This window comes from Bubalus bubalis, chromosome 4 (genome assembly GCF_019923935.1).
Source record: "Bubalus bubalis isolate 160015118507 breed Murrah chromosome 4, NDDB_SH_1, whole genome shotgun sequence".
NCBI lineage: Eukaryota > Metazoa > Chordata > Mammalia > Artiodactyla > Bovidae > Bubalus > Bubalus bubalis.
In genome coordinates this window covers 14,346,720-14,362,633 of record NC_059160.1, presented here as the reverse complement: position 1 = coordinate 14,362,633, position 15,914 = coordinate 14,346,720, and the positions used below count along the sequence as shown (strand labels likewise).

Here is a 15,914-nt window from a genome sequence, read left to right as displayed (position 1 = left end):
ACTGAGATTGTGTTTCGCCGCTTCACTTTCGTCACGAGAGTTTACTCTGCGCCGTCTCCAAAATGCACAATAATAGTATAAATACATCTTCCGACACTTTTTAAATGATTAAAAATAGGTAGGATGGAACAAGGGAACATTTCGACGGAGGAATTTTCCACGAGGTGCCAGGAAAGAGGCAAATAATTGGAAGAATCAGCCGTAGCGGATCTTCCAGCTGTAAAAACAAGGCAGCAGTCAGCTGATGGGCCCAGTGCCAAGGCCGATGGTCAGGACCCGTACTGTGGACAGCTGGGAACTCGGAACAAGAGGAGGTGAGCTCGCGACCGGAGCGAGGAAGCTTCCTCGGGCTGGAACCCTCGAGTCGGGGGGCTGTTCCCTCACTCGGCTGAGACTTCTCGGCCCGACAGTCTGCCCTCCCTTCCCTGACTCACTCAAGCCTCCGAACCTCCATTCTGTTGGCTGAATGAGTTCGGTCCAGCTCTCCTCTTCCAATCCCATTGTTGTATGGAAATCTTCCTTGATTTCAGCACTGGGGAGGGTCCAGGTGCCTCAGTGGTAAAAGAATCCGCCTGCCAACGCAGGAGACCCCGGATTGATCCCTGTTGGGGGAGATCCCCTGGAGGAGGAAACGGCAACCCACTCCAGTATTCTTGCCTGGAGAATCCAATGGACAGAGGAGCCGGCCGGTTACCGTCCCTGGGGTTGCAAAGAGTGGAGCACGACTGAGCACACCCATGCACGCAGGCAGTAATAACAAACCGGAGCGAGATAACCAAAGTATCAATTTTTTGAGACACAATTCTAAAGAATGAAGCAACTGAAACCAGAGGTAGTGCTTTTTGTTTGCCTAGAATATTGAATCTAAACAAAAGGAGACCATGCGCCCACATTTAATTAATTTTCAGTTCCCTGAAAAATATTCCTTTACTGCCTCTGTCTGCCTCATGTGTACTTAGCAGCCTTTGGTTTTTTAAAAAAACTGATATGTTCTTATATAAAAGCTTCTTTCTTTATTAGTTTTACCAGCTTCCATTTACTGGTCATGTTATGTTTACCAGATGCTTCGTATTTATTATTTGATGAAGCATGAAGACAGTCCACAAGTTAAAAGGCTTCCTGGGGCATATCTAATCTGAGACAAGGCCAAGGAAAGAAGAGCAGTAAGCGTGCTCTAGGCAAAGGAAAAACATTCGGAAAGATTGGAAGTGGAAAGAGAGGTTTGGTATTGAAAGAGGTTCAGTATGACTGAAAATAAAGTTTGTCAGTTTGTGTGTTGGAGAGGAGGGGGTTCAGCTCCCCAAAGAAGAGTCTGGAGGTATAAGCAGGGACGAGAAACTGTTAAGGAATTTGTATTGTATCCCAAAAGCAATGGAATATCGTAGAAGCAGATAATCAGCATGACCAGATATGTACTTGAAAAAGATTACTCTGACTTCAGTGTAGAGAATAGTGTGAAAGCTGATTTGATGGGGGAATGCCTAGGAACAGGACTCCTGTTTGGGGGCTAATAAGGAAATCTTCAATTGATGTGTTCTTTCTGACTAGATTTTTTCTTTCCCAGTAGTTGTCTACTTTGCTTTGTGGTCTATCCTGTACATTTTCTGTATGTTTTCTCCCCATATAGAAATCTTTCCAGCACCATCTCCCTTCCCTCCACCCCTCAATCAGATCTTACGCCCACAGTCTCTAAGGTCTTCAAGATGCCTCCATCCCTGATCTGTTTCTTTGACTTTATATTCACCAACTATTTCATGCACTATATCTGGCTACCATGCATCTCTTCCAAAGAATCCTGTCTGTTCTTCTCTACATGATCCTTACCGATTCGTGAGAACTCCGCCTAGGAATCTTGGCTTCCCAGGTGGTTCAGTGGTAAAGAACCCACCTGCAGTGCAGGAGATGGGAGTTCGATCCCTGGGTCAGGAAGATCCCTTGCAGGAGGGATTGGCAACCCACTCCAATATTCTCGCCGGGAAAACCCCATGGACAGAGAGAGGAGCGTGGTGGACTATAGTCCATGGGGTTGCAAAGAATCAGACATGACTAAGAGACTGAGCACCCTGCCTAGGAATGCTAAATGGGCAGTTTTTTTCATGTATGAAGTTGAAGAGAGACTTTTCATTTAAAAAGAAGCACTTTGTTTTCATCATGAAAACATCCCTACTTTTATGAAGGGATAAAAGTAGGAAAAAAGAATGATCAGCTGAGTGTCACACAAATAAAATCTCTGAGTGGGGAGCCATCTTAAAAGTGGCTTTTTGTGAGTCCTTGGACTGTAGCTCACCAGGCTTCTCTGTCAGTGGGATTCTCCAGGCAAGAATATTGGAGTGGGTTGCCATTTCTTTCTCCAGGGGATCTTCCTGACCCAGGATTGAACCTGGGTCTCCTGCATTGCAGGTAGATTCTCTACCATCTGAGCTATAGGGAAGTCCAGAAGTGGCTTAGCAATAAGGAAACATTGTAAGTTTTTTTGGACTTATAACCGGCTGAATTTTTTGTTGTTAGTTTTCTAGAATCCTGCTAAAGATGAAAAAAAACAGAGAAAGATTCTGCAACCAAGAGAGGGAATTTGTGTATAAATTCAAAGTTGGAAGTCAGTGCTTTGAACTGAGGGTACCCCTCAAATTTCCTGTTCAAGAGAATGCCAGTCATTTACATGGACGTCTAATGCTGCTGCACAACTTACCATGCTTTATAGAAAAAGGTGAGGACTGATTTTTTGAAAATATCACTTTGTTATTTTCTTTTGGTCTCCGTCATTAGAAGTTTCGTGTTAGCATAAACCTGAGAAGCACTGGAAACAACCACAAAATGTGAAGCTTTCAAGAATAAAAAGGTTCCCCAGATCTTTCTCCTATTGAATTTTCTAACCTCTTCATGTAGCTAGATGGATTCATAAGGCATGTTGGCTGTCATTGGTTATGTGCTCAATGTTTTGCTCTTTTAACAATCTGGTCCTCAGTTTCTGAGATGTCATGGAAGAGAAAGGGGTACCTATCTTTCAATAATCTTTGCTCACCTAAATTAGTTCCATAGAGTCATCTGTATTATGCCATTTTAAAAGGTCTACATTCTGTCTACAGAGAAGGGAAAATGTTTTACTTAAGAATATGTTGGATCATAGAAGATCAGAGATACAAGGGAACATGGCAACTTTCTAGCATAATCTCATCATACAAATAAGGAAACTGGTGCCTAGAAAGGTTAAATAATTTGCCCAAGGCAGTAGTTCTCAAAAATTGTTCCGCAAGCAGCATCACTTGGGAACCTGTTTGAAGTGTGTATTCTTGGGCTCCACTGCATTCACTTTGAATCAGAAACTCTAGGACTGGGATGCAGCGTCTATTCCAGTGAGCCCCCCAGGCAGCTCTGATGCGTCCTAACAACTGAGACTCTCTGGTCTGGAGTTACAGACGTGTCAGAACCAAGACCAGACCGCAGGTATCCTGGTTTCTGTCTCACTGCTCTTTATTCTGTCTTTTTCTTTTTTTTTTTTTAAGCAGCAAGTATGTACTATCTTGCTACCATTACTGTGGTTCAGGGATCCAAGTGCAACTTAGATGGGTGCCTCTGGCTCAGGCTTTCTCATGGGACTCCAGCCAAACTGTCAGTCAGGACTCCAGAGTCTCATCTGAAGGCTCTACTAGCACAAGATCATCTCCAAGGTCACTTGTGAGGCTGTTCTCAGGCCTTATGGGGCCTCTTCATAGGGTCACCTCCGCACCTGCAGCTGGTCTCCCCCAGGGCCAGCAACCTGAAAGAGGGAGGGAGCAAGGAAGTGCCCAAGATGAAAGCCATGGTCTTCTCATCCTCAAAGCAGTCTTTAGTGTGTCTGAAGTTGGAATTGTAGATCATCTGAAATAAATCAGTTTTAATATGCTGATCACTCAAGTTCTATTTCAGGTTCGAAGAATGTAACAATATATGGCCTTCCCACATAGCTTAGTGGGTAAAGAATCTGCCTGCAAGGCAGGAAACACAAGAGATGCAGGTTCAATCCCCAGGTCAGGAAGATTCCCTGGAGAAGGGCATGGCAACCCACCCCAGCATTCTTGCCTGGAGAATCCCATGGACAGAGGAGCCTGGCGGGCTACAGTCCATGGAGTGGGGTCACAAAGAGTTCAACACAACTGAAGCAACTGAATGCACACACACACAACAATAATATCCTTGAAAGTTATATAGGAAACTCATTTAAATACAGAAAGCTTCATACCCTCTCTCTGTAGAAGGTCTTTATGTGCTTTTCTCTACTCGGTTTCAGATGAGGACTTCAGAAATTAATGTTTTTAATTAGTATCAGGGTTATATTACATAAGAGTTAAGAATTTTGACCATTCAGTAATCTCTGGTTGTAAAGAAAAATAAGTGTGAGATTAGTAGAATGATCCTCTAAGCTGAATTTATCTTAGTTAGACATGCTCTTAAGGGTATAAGCTTGACAGGAGTGTCACACTGGAATGCTTAGCCAGGTAAAATGTTCCCAATTTATGTCTACCAATGGTGGTATTTGTTATCGATATTACAGACTTAAAAGAAGCTCTGAGCCAGTTTATCGAAGAAGAATCTCTCAGAGATTATGACAGAGAGGCCGAAGCCGCCCTGGAAGCTGTGAAGTCAGGTGAAGTTGACCTCCATCAGCTGGCAAGCACATGGGCCAAAGCCTATGCAGAGGTATGAAAATAGATAAGACCCTAAATTTCAGGGGTGTTCTGGACTCTGATGTGTTTGTTTGGGTTTTTTTCTTACAGTTTTATTGAGATGTTGGGAATGTAGTTGGCATATGACACTGCATGAGTTTAAGGTGTACAGCATGATGATTTGACATACATACATCAGGGAATGGTTATCACAACAAATTTACTAAACATCTGTCATCTCATACAGACACTGAGTTAAAGAAATAGAAAGTAAAATGTTTTCTCTTGTGCTGAGGATTTGTTCTCTTACCTTTCATGTGGACCGTACAGCAGTGTTCATTATGTTTATCACATCGCACACAACATGCCTAGTACTTATTATAACTGGAAGCTTGTGTCTTTTGACTGCCTTCATCCCATTTCTGCTTCCTCCACGCCCAGCCTGAAGTAACACAAATCTGATCGCTTTTTCTGTGTGTGTGTTTGTTCCTGAAGCAGAATGACGAGGGTGTTTAAATGGCCAGGGTAGCACTGAAGCGTCTGTAGAATCTCCTGTTCTCTGTGTACAGAGAGTTACTCCGTAATATGCACCCTTTGTTGGCACTTGTGTGCTTCCTTCTGGGTACTAAGGTGAGCACACAGGACGCAGTGCTTCCTGTAATGTTCTTGTAAAATGACACGCTGCTTTTGTATTTCTACCCAGCATAGGGTGGCCAGATTTAGTCATTAAAAATACAGGCCACCCATTTAACTTAGAATTTCAGGGACTTCCCTTGTGGTCCAGTGGTTAAGACTCTGTGCTTCCAATGCAGGGGCTTGTGGGTTTGATCCCTGGTTAGGGAACTGAGATCCCACATGCTATGTGGTGTGGCCCTAAATAAATAAACAAACTAGAATTTCAGATAAACAATGAATTTTTTCATATGAGTATATCCCACATATACATGGAGCATGCTTATGTTAAAAAATTATTCATTGCTCAATGGAGTAGCCCAGGGTAGACTGAGAAGACACCTGGACAGAATCTTGACTAGATCCTTTATTGTAATTGTCTGTTGACCTACCTGTATCTCTGGCTTATCTGAATATTCACCTGGAAACGTTTGCCTTCTTCTCTTTTATTAACTAGTAACCAGCACAGGGAGCTTCCTCAGTGGCTCAGTGGTAAAGCATCCACCTGCCAATGCAGGGGACATGGGTTCAATCCCTGGGCCAGGAAGATCCCCTGGAGAAGGAAATGGCAATCCACTCCAGTATTCTTGCCTGGAGAATCCCATGGACAGAGGAGACTGGCAGGCCACAGTCCATGGGGTCGCAAAAGAGTTGGCCACAACTTAGCAAGTAAACAACAATACATCCAGCAACAAGCTTGCAAATAACAGGGTTTGGTCTGGACTTCTGTGATTTTTCTGCTGCGGCTCCCCAGAGCCTGACTGCAGGTGGAGCTAGAGGAATACAATGTAGTTTTGTTAGGTGGGCAAGGAGGATGTGGGCAAGACAGTGATTGACTGTAAGCTTTATCAGGAAGAAAAGGGCAGTGAGAGGGAGCCAACAGCTCAGATAGTGGAGATTGTGAAGCGGAGGTCCTGGTGAGGCTGCAGAACCAGTTGCCTGGGAGCTGCTGAACGAGAAGTTTCGGTTGGAGTTTGTAATCAGTGACTGAGTGTTTGAATTTTAGTGGCTGAGCTGTTCCCAGGGAGGATATGGAATGAGTGTCAGGCAAAGGGGAGAACTTATTAAAAATACAGCGTTGAGGGACACTGGAAGGCAGGGCCTTAGTGAATCATCCACCAGGACATCCAAGTGGCCCAGGCTGGTCTCAGGATGTGGGACAGGGAGGAAGTGTGTAAACTCTCTGCCAGAGTTCTAGTTGACTGAGGGTGAGTAAGAATTCTGTTGGGTGCATCTCGTGTAGTAAGACGCTTCTCCCTATTCACAAGTCTCACTCCAGCCTGAGTTGTAAACTGAGGCTTGCCAGTTACATAATGAGCTGATCTGACCTTGTGGGGTTACTGAATGTCTGGTGTTAAGTATGGCCAAGCAGGTCCCTCGGATTTGACCTTGGCTCCTTCTTACACAACTTCAGCCCAAGCCTGGAGTGAATTTGGAACAGAGCCTAAGTCACATAGACTGGTTATAATTCCTAGAGGGATGCTGGGTCTAGGGATACATTGAAGTTATCAGAGCGTGGTCCGGGTTTGCAGAGTTGCGGGGCAGATGAAATCCACCGTCTACATTCGGCTGATTCTCTTAATAAGTCTCCCCTCCTGACCTGGAGTGGATCCAAGTGTAAGTGAAAGGGAACAAGGGGAAGAGTTTACCTGATTGTCCCGGTTCAGAATACCTGTTTCCATGATTTATCCGTTTGTTGTATGTAAGGGGAATTATTATTTTGAGTCCTATCATAGATTCCCGTTCGGGGTATTTTCGTTGGTAAGAAAAGGGAAGAATTTAGATTGTTCTCTTTTACAGGTGTCTAGTTGCAAAGATCAAAAATAGAAAAAATGTTGAAATCTTTGTGTAATTTCCTCTTTGCCATTGTGTTGTATCTTTGGCGGGGGACTTCGGAGCGTATCAGTTTTCCGCCGCTGTCAGGCGCTGTGTGTCTGATGTGTTGTCATGGCACGCGTCTGGGGCCAGGCATCTGTCTCCCCAGATGTGCTTGTGTGCGCGCACTCAGGGTGTCTCTTTTCTGCTTCTGCGTGTTTCTGGGTGTTTTGTTTGTTTGCTTCTCAGTGTTCATGCAGTCCCTTTATCATTTTGATAACTATTGTTTTCATACATTTAATTGAGGGGACTTACATTTTATGAAGAAAACAATACCTGAGTTCAAAGTAAGAAAGTTTTGCCTGTATATCTTGATGTAAAATCCTATGAATGAATTGGGTTATCAAGGGCAATGTTATTACATAGGTAAGCTCATTCTCTAAATATATAGCCTACAAAACCTTTTTTAGCAATATATTTTTAATAATGAAAAGCTTTTTTTCTGATGATATAATTACTATACGCAAGTTATTCTTTTACACAGCACATTAGACTACAAAGGAAGGTACTTAAAAATCCTGCTCTGCTACAAACAGCCCCTTCAAATGTGTGTGTGTGTGTGTGTGTGTGTGTGTGTGTTTTATGGAAATGAGAGCTTACTTATTACCCTTTCTTTTTTTTATTTTGAAATTAATGGACACTTCCTATCCCTTACTCCACATTAACACCTTCCCCTTATCCCTGCTTTTTGGTAACCCACATTGACAACTGAGTTCACTTCTTTCCGTATTTTTTGTGTATGCTCAGATAATCCTATGTAACCTATAAACACATAAATAGAGGTCCTTTCTGTCCTTTGATGTACCGAAATGGAATCATAGTATACTCACTTCTCTAGTAGTGTGTTAACTAAGAGCACTGCATCAGGATTTAAGAATGTCTGGTCCCATCTTGCAGACCACGCTAGAGCACGCGAGGCCTGAGGAGCCCAGCTGGGATGAAGACTTCGCAGATGTGTACCATGACCTCATCCATTCTCCAGCCTCTGAAACTCTCCTAAACTTGGAACACAACTACTTCGTCAGTATCTCTGAACTCATTGGCGAAAGAGACGTGGAGCTGAAAAAGTTACGGGAGAGGTACTTCCTAGTTCTTGCATTACCATAATTAAATGTTACATCGTCAAATAATGATGGGCTACAGAACAGCGTGTTCTCTCTCTCTCTTTTTTTTTTAATAAAACTGAAAAATAGAATAGAAAATCATCTTCAACATTAGAAAGTAATTTTCTTGTGTGCTTCGATCTCTCATTTCACCTGGGCAGGTAAGGGTCTCCTAGTTTATAGAACTCCTCAAGGGATTTACCTAAACGAATTCTGATGGCTCTATCTACTCTTAGTTCTGATGGAGGAAGAATTTATCTCTTCTGAAGGTCAGCTCTGTTCCAGGCCCTGTGCAAAGTGCTTTGGATGCTGTCTTCATTCAGGCCATTAAGAAAAAAACACACACAGACTGGATGGCTTAAACAGCAGAAATTGATCTCCTACAGTCTGGAGGCTGGGTTGTCCAAGGTCAAGGTGCCAGCAGACTCAGTGTCTGGTGATGACCCACCGCCTGGCTTGTAGCCAGTGCCTTCCTGACGTTGCTTCCTTAGCCTTTCCTCCATGCATGCTTCTGGTATGTTGCTTGTAGACAAAGAACAGTAGCACCCCTTCTTCCAGACTAATTGCATCATGAGGATGCCAACCTCTGGAGCTTACCTCACCCTAATTGCCTCCCAAAGGCCCCACCTCCACATAACATCACAGTGAAGGTTAGGGTTTCAACATTTGTATTCTGGGGGGCCACGAACATGCAGTCCTTAACAGATGCCCTGTCTCATTTGATCCACAACCCTACTGTTACTGCCCTAGTTTGGATGGATTTCCTCTAGTTCTTTATTTCATATCCAATAATATTGTCCACAGACTTCCCAGGTGGCTCTGTGAATAAAGAATCTGCCTGCAATGCAGGAGACTCAGGAGATGTCGGATTGATCCCTGGGTCAGGAAGATCCCCTAGTGGAGGACATGGCAACCCATTCCAGTATTCATTTTTACCTGGAGAACCCCATGGACAGAGGACCCTGGTGGCCTACAGTCCATTGGGTCGCAAAGAGTCAGACACAACTGAAGCAACTAAGCATGCACGCATGGAATACTGTGAACATACTTTAAAATAAGCATGAAATACAGATTAGATTTTTCAAAATATGATGCTAGTTATTCAACACTAATTACCTTCTGTTGAACTTCATTTGTTTGATTTTTTTTTTCCCACTGGGGCTTCAGATAATACAATCTTCCTCTCATTCTGAATCTGTTCTCAGGTCTCAGGTTTTCTGGGCCTACACTCGTTCTACCTGTTTCAGTTCAGTTCAGTTCAGTTGCTCAGTCGTGTCCGACTCTTTGCGACCCCATGAATCGCAGCACGCCAGGCCTCCCTGTCCATCACCAACTCCCAGAGTTTACTCAAACTCATGTCCATCAAGTTGGTGATGCCATCCAGCCATCTAATCCTCTGTCGTCCCCTTCTCCTCCTGCCCCCAATCCCTTCCAGCATCAGACTCTTTTCCAATGAGTCAACTCTTCGCATGAGGTGGCCAAAGTATTGGCGTTTCAGCTTTAGCATCAGTCCTTCCAGTGAACACCCAGGACTGATCTCCTTTAGAATGGACTGGTTGGATCTCCATGCAGTCCAAGGGACTCTCAGGAGTCTTCTCCAACCTGTTTAGGGATATTAAAAAATGCACAGCTCGGCATCTGCGGTTCACGTCAGTGGCTGTCACTCACTCCTGCCTTCAGTCAGCAGCTGAGTTGCTCTGAGCTGTGGTCCTCTTTGCTGCCTGCTCACTCCACCTCCCAGAAAATTTCATCTCTGGCCATCACTGTTCTATAATTGTTCTTTTTTCTGAGTTGGAAGAAGGTTCTTAGTCCACTTAACCCTTCAGTTTTTTTGGAAACTGCATTAAGTTACTAATTATCTGCATTTACTGGTACTTTATATATATATTTTTCTGTTACAGGATAGTTTTTCAATAGGGATTTGTTTTGGCTTATGTTATTTTTTGAAATGTCCTTTGGCCAGACTTCTTGACGGGGCTTTGTTTGCCCACCCCCAAACATACAGATAATAATGGAATGCATTTGGGGCTTCCCTGGACATCCAGTGGTTGAAACGTCACCTTTAAATGCAGGGGGTGCAGGTGGATCCGTGGTTGGGGAACTAAGATCTCACATGCCTCATGGCCAAAAAACCAAAACATAAAACACATAACTATTGTAACAAGTTCAATAAAGACTTTAAAAATGTTTGCAAACATTTATTTTAAGAACAGTTTCATAGTTTTTCACGTGTCCAAACTGTCAGCTTAATAAATAAAAATAAACCATGTTCTCTTCAAGGCAGGTAATATTTTTGCAAAGTTGAATCGTATAACTAATAGTAAGTTGGAATTCATTAGTGGAAGTTCACCCAAAATTTTGGTGTTTAATTCATTTATCTAATTGTGAGTAGAAGTGACGCATTATCTCATCTCTCCTTTCATTTTAATCCTATTTTACATCTTTAAAAGAATTTGTCTCAATACAACATCAACACAGTTATAATGATCTTTTTTCATAAATGTCTTCAAGATAACGTACAGGTTGTCAGAATCATCATGACAGACATCCTGAGCCACTACATAGTATTTCATATAATAAATTTTTCTTTCATCTTAACCGTAGAAATAAATGTTGTATCATTAACTGTACTTGCACTTCTAACACATTTAGGGTGAAATAAATGTTCCTGAAGTTTTATTTGTTGAATTGTTATTTATTAATTTTCTTTTTCCTGATTGAAAATTTCCTTCTTTTTAGCAAACCAGATTCAAGATAGTTCTTTGAAACTTTAAAGTGGCAGTGATACTTTTTATCCACTAGAGGGAACATGTGTAATGTAAAATATTAATATATTGTATCAAAGTTTGTAATTATAAATGCTTAGCAGTTATTTCTGTTTTAAATAAAAATCTTACTTGCAAGCATTATCTTCACCTGACCTCTAGTAATTATTAAAAAATTAGTGGGGTCACCTGCATTATCATTAAGTGGGAATTAAGTAGTACTGAATATTTGATACCAGAAGGTATACATTGAGATGTATAAAAATATAACATACGAATGAGTTTCATTTATGATATACATTTAAGTATGTTCATCAGTTCTTAGAAATAAGTACAGTTTCTCTTTTAAGAGCAATCTACGTAAACTGACTAAAATGATAGTGAAGTCCTTTAGTTCATGTCTGTTTCACTGCTTCCAAGTTTGTTTGAAATGTGTTTTAGAACAAACTTGATTAATCCATTTTTATTAGAGATGTTTTAATCAACTTATTTATTAAAATATAACCTACATATAAAAAGGCAATAAACTGTAGGTATACAGTTTGGTAAGCTTCCACAAAGTAAGCACACCAGTGTGCTCCTCTCCCAGATGAAGAAGGAGGTGATCTCCAGCCTGCAGAAGGCTCCTTCCCACCCATCCAGCAGTTCCCACCTGTTTCCTCCGTAAATAACCACTGTCTGAACTTGTAGCACCGTTAGTTTTTCTCATGGGGAAATACCATTTTTAATTTCTGCACATTGTTTATTTGGATAAATTAAGACTAAAATGTATCTTCAGAATGTATTTCACATTCCTCTAGAAAGGGAACGCTGTGACTTAATACCAGTTTGATTCTTAGAACCTAACTGGCAGCTTCTGATTATAATATAACCTGTGATTCGAAGGTTGAAGTCACTTTAACTCACATTCAGAGGAATAAAAAATGTACTTTGAGCTGAATTGCGGAGTATCTTCTTTGTGAAAATCTGCAAGTGAAAAAGGCTCTGGACTTTTCAATATTAGTTACGGAAATTGAACTATCTCCTGGATTCTGAATGTTCTCCTTTATGTACTAAATTTAGATTCCCATTTAACTACACCCACGATGTTATGTATACTATACGATGTTAGCATCATTGTTTCCACCTGTCCGTTGCCAAGGCTTCAGACTGCTTTCCAGACAGTACTGTTGCAATTCCTGGGCACCCTCCTATAAGAAGAAAATGTTCTTTTCACTTCGTAGCAGTTATTCCATGAATCTGAAGTGGTTCTGCACCTTAAAATGTGATGACTGTATTCGATCTACTTATTTATGTTTCAGGCAAGGTATTGAAATGGAAAAAGTGATGCAGGAGTTGGGAAAGTCACTGACAGACCAAGATGTGAACACCCTAGCTGCTCAGCATTTCGAATCCCAGCAGGTAAGTGAGGTATATATAATGACTTTCAGAGTGCATTTTTTTGTTTATTTTTGTGAAGGAAAAAAAAAATTAACTAGTTGGTATACTGTCTCTTTTTAGGACTTAGAAAATAAGTGGTCCAATGAATTAAAACAATCGACTGCCATTCAAAAACAAGAGTATCAGGAATGGGTAATTAAACTTCATCAAGACCTAAAAAATCCCAACAACAGCTCCCTCAGGTATTAATCAGGTATCGTTTTTATGAGATAAAAAGTTGTTATCAGTAACAGTTTGTATTTATTGTGAAATTGGACCTTTTTAGTTGTAGATATTTTTAAGTCACCAATGAAAATTCAAGATAACTATATGCTTTTTTTAACACCTTTCCTTTTGTAGACTTTATGTGGATTATGTGGGGCAGGATGTTTTACAAAGGTGATTCCCCACCTAGAACTTAGCTTTATAAATCTTACGGGTATGTATACCTAAATACCTTGACTACTGTCTCCTGTGTTTTTTTAAATTGGTTTCCTTTCAATGCAGTACACAGTGGTTGAATGCATCTTAAATGCCAAGCACTCTTTAAGCAGAAAAACAATAACTGCCTGTGGGGAGCTTATATTCTATGGAGACTGACCTGTAAATAGTACTGTACAGAATGATATGTGCAGTAATAGAAGCATGTACAGGGTACAAAATGAAGAAGACGACTTTCTATAATTCATAATTTGTGTGGTCCCTTATGGGCTAAATGCACTGTGTTTCTTATATTGCCTGTTATTTCCTGGCTGTGTACTCACCTTTGAAAATTTCTTTCTTTTTTCAAAGCTTAAAAGTATATTCTATTGGAGATATACTTAGTACAGTATAATAATCCTGTTTTCAGGGTTTTCTAGTGTGTGCTGTAAACATTTAGATATAGCCTTTTATTTATATAATGTCCTTCTCCCTTACTTATCTTGCCTTGAAGGTAAAAAACCATGTCTATTTTTTCTGCTCTTGTAATCCCCAGATCTCTGTGAAGTGTCTAGCTCTTGAGCAGTTCCGTTCAGTTCCGTTCAGTTGCTCAGTCATGTCCGACTCTTTGCACCCCCATGGACTGCAGCATGCCAGGCCTCCCTGTCCATCACCAACTCCCAGAGTTTACCCAAACTTATGTCCATTGAGTCAGTGATGCCATCCAACCATCTCATCCTCTGTCGTCCCCTTCTCCCCCAGCCCCTTAATCTTTCCCAGCATCAGGGTCTTTTCAGATGAGTCAGCAGTTCGCATCAGGTGGCCAAAGTATTGGAATTTCAGCTTCAACAGCAGTCCTTCCAATGAACACCCAGGAATGATCTCCTTAGGATGGACTGATTTGATCTACTTACTGTCCAAGGGACTCTCAGGAGTCTTCTCCAACATTACAGTTCAAAAGCGTCAATTCTTGGCACTCAGCTTTCTTTACAGTCCAACTCTCACATCCATACATGACTACTGGAAAAACCATAGCCTTGACTAGACAGACCTTTGTTGGCAAAGTAGTATCTCTGCTTTTTAATATGCTGTCTAGGTTGGTCATAACTTTCCTTCCAAGGAGAAAGCGTCTTTTAATTTCATGGCTGCAATCACCATCTGCAGTGATTTTGGAGCCCCAAAAAATAAAGTCTCTCACTCTTTACACTATTTCCCCATCTATTTGCCATGAAGTGATGGGACCGGATGCCATGATCTTCGTTTTCTGAATGTTGAGCTTTAAGCCAACTTTTTCACTCTCCACTTTCATCAAGAGGCTTTTGAGTTCCTCTTCACTTTCTGCCATAAGGGTGGTGTCATCTGCATATCTGAGGTTATTGATATTTCTCCTGACAATCTTGATTCCAGCTTGTGCTTCATCCAGCCCAGCGTTTCTCATGATGTGCCCTGCATATAAATTAAATAAGCAGGGTGACAACATACAGCCTTGACGTACATACTCCTTTTCCTATTTGGAACCAGTCTGTTGTTCCATGTCCAGTTCCAACTGTTGCTTCCTAACCTGCATACAGGTTTCTCAATAGGCAGGTCAGGTGGTCTGGTATTCCCATCTCTTTAAGAATTTTCCAGTTTATTGTGATCCACACAGTCAAAGGCTTTGGCATAGTCAATAAAGCAGATGTTTTTCTGGAACTCTCTTGCTTTTTCAGTGACCCAGCGGATGTTGGCAATTTGGTCTCTGGTTCCTCTGCCTTTTATAAAACCAGCTTGAACATCTGGAAGTTCACCGTTCACGTATTGCTGAAGCCTGGCTTGGAGAATTTTGAGCATTACTTTACTAGTGTGTGAGAGGAGTACAATTGTGCGGTAGTTTGAGCATTCTTTGGCATTGCCTTTCTTTGGGATTGGAATGAAAACTGACCTTTTCCAGTCCCTTGGCCACAGTTGAGTTTTCCAAATTTGTTGGCATATTGAGTGCAGCACTTTCACAACACCATCTTAAAGGATTTGAAATAGCTCAACTGGAATTCCATCACCTCTACTAGCTTTGTTTGTAGTGATGCTTCCTAAGGCTCACTTGACTTCACATTCCAGGATGACTGGCTCTAGGTGAGTGATCACACCATCGTGATTATCTGGGTGGTGAAGATCTTTTTTGCACAGTTCTTCTGTGTATTCTTGACATGTCTTCTTAATATCTTCTGCTTCTGTTCCATACCATTTCTGTCCTTTATTGAGCCCATCTTTGCATGAAATGTTCCCTTGGTTTTTCTTGAAGAGATCTCTAGTCTTTCCCATTCTATTATTTTCCTCTGTTTCTTTGCACTGATCACTGAGGAAGGCTTTATCTCTCCTTGCTATTCTTTGGAACTCTGCATTCAAATGGGTATATCTTTCCTTTTCTCCTTTGCTTTTCGCTTCTCTTCTTTTTCACAGCTATTTGTAAGGCCTCCTCAGACAGCCATTTTGCCTTCTTGTATTTCTTTTTCTTGGGGATGGTCTTGCTCCCTGTTGATCAGATCAGATCAGTCACTCAGTCATGTCCGACTCTTTGCAACCCCATGAATCACAGCACGCCAGGTCTCCCTGTCCATCACCAACTCCCGGAGTTCACTGAGACTCAGTCCATCGAGTCAGTGATGCCATCCAGCCATCTCATCCTCTCTCGTCCCCTTCTCCTCCTGCCCCCAATCCCTCCCAGCATCAGAGTCTTTTCCAATGAGTCAGCTGTTCGCATGAGGTGGCCAAAGTACTGGAGTTTCAGCTTTAGCATCATTCCTTCCAAAGAAATCCCAGGGCTGATCTCCTTCAGAATGGACTGGTTGGATCTCCTTGCAGTCCAAGGGACTCTCAAGAGTCTTCTCCAACACCACAGTTCAAAAGCATCAATTCTTCGGTGCTCAGCCTCCTTCACAGTCCAGCTCTCACATCCATACATGACCACAGGAAAAACCATAGCCTTGACTAGATGAACCTTTGTTAGCGAAGTAATGTCTCTGCTTTTGAATATGCTATCT

The 15,914-nt window shown here is 41.8% G+C and overlaps 1 protein-coding gene across 2 annotated transcripts in view; it reads left to right on the top strand.

Annotated features, from left to right (window-relative positions):
* Nucleotides 1–60: 60 nt before the first annotated feature.
* Nucleotides 61–15,914, top strand: part of C4H12orf4 (chromosome 4 C12orf4 homolog) — a 40,205-nt gene continuing 24,351 nt past the window's right edge. The window contains exons 1-6 of one of the 2 annotated variants that reach the window (XM_044940978.2): nucleotides 61–314; nucleotides 2,509–2,707; nucleotides 4,532–4,677; nucleotides 8,088–8,269; nucleotides 12,360–12,459; nucleotides 12,559–12,680. In XM_044940978.2, coding sequence (XP_044796913.1) covers nucleotides 2,530–2,707; nucleotides 4,532–4,677; nucleotides 8,088–8,269; nucleotides 12,360–12,459; nucleotides 12,559–12,680 — 728 coding nt within the window. In that variant the 5' untranslated portion in view covers nucleotides 61–314; nucleotides 2,509–2,529. Of the gene's footprint in view, nucleotides 315–340; nucleotides 833–2,508; nucleotides 2,708–4,531; nucleotides 4,678–8,087; nucleotides 8,270–12,359; nucleotides 12,460–12,558; nucleotides 12,681–15,914 lie in introns of those variants that run through there. The other variant, XM_025283052.3, reaches the window with a different exon arrangement.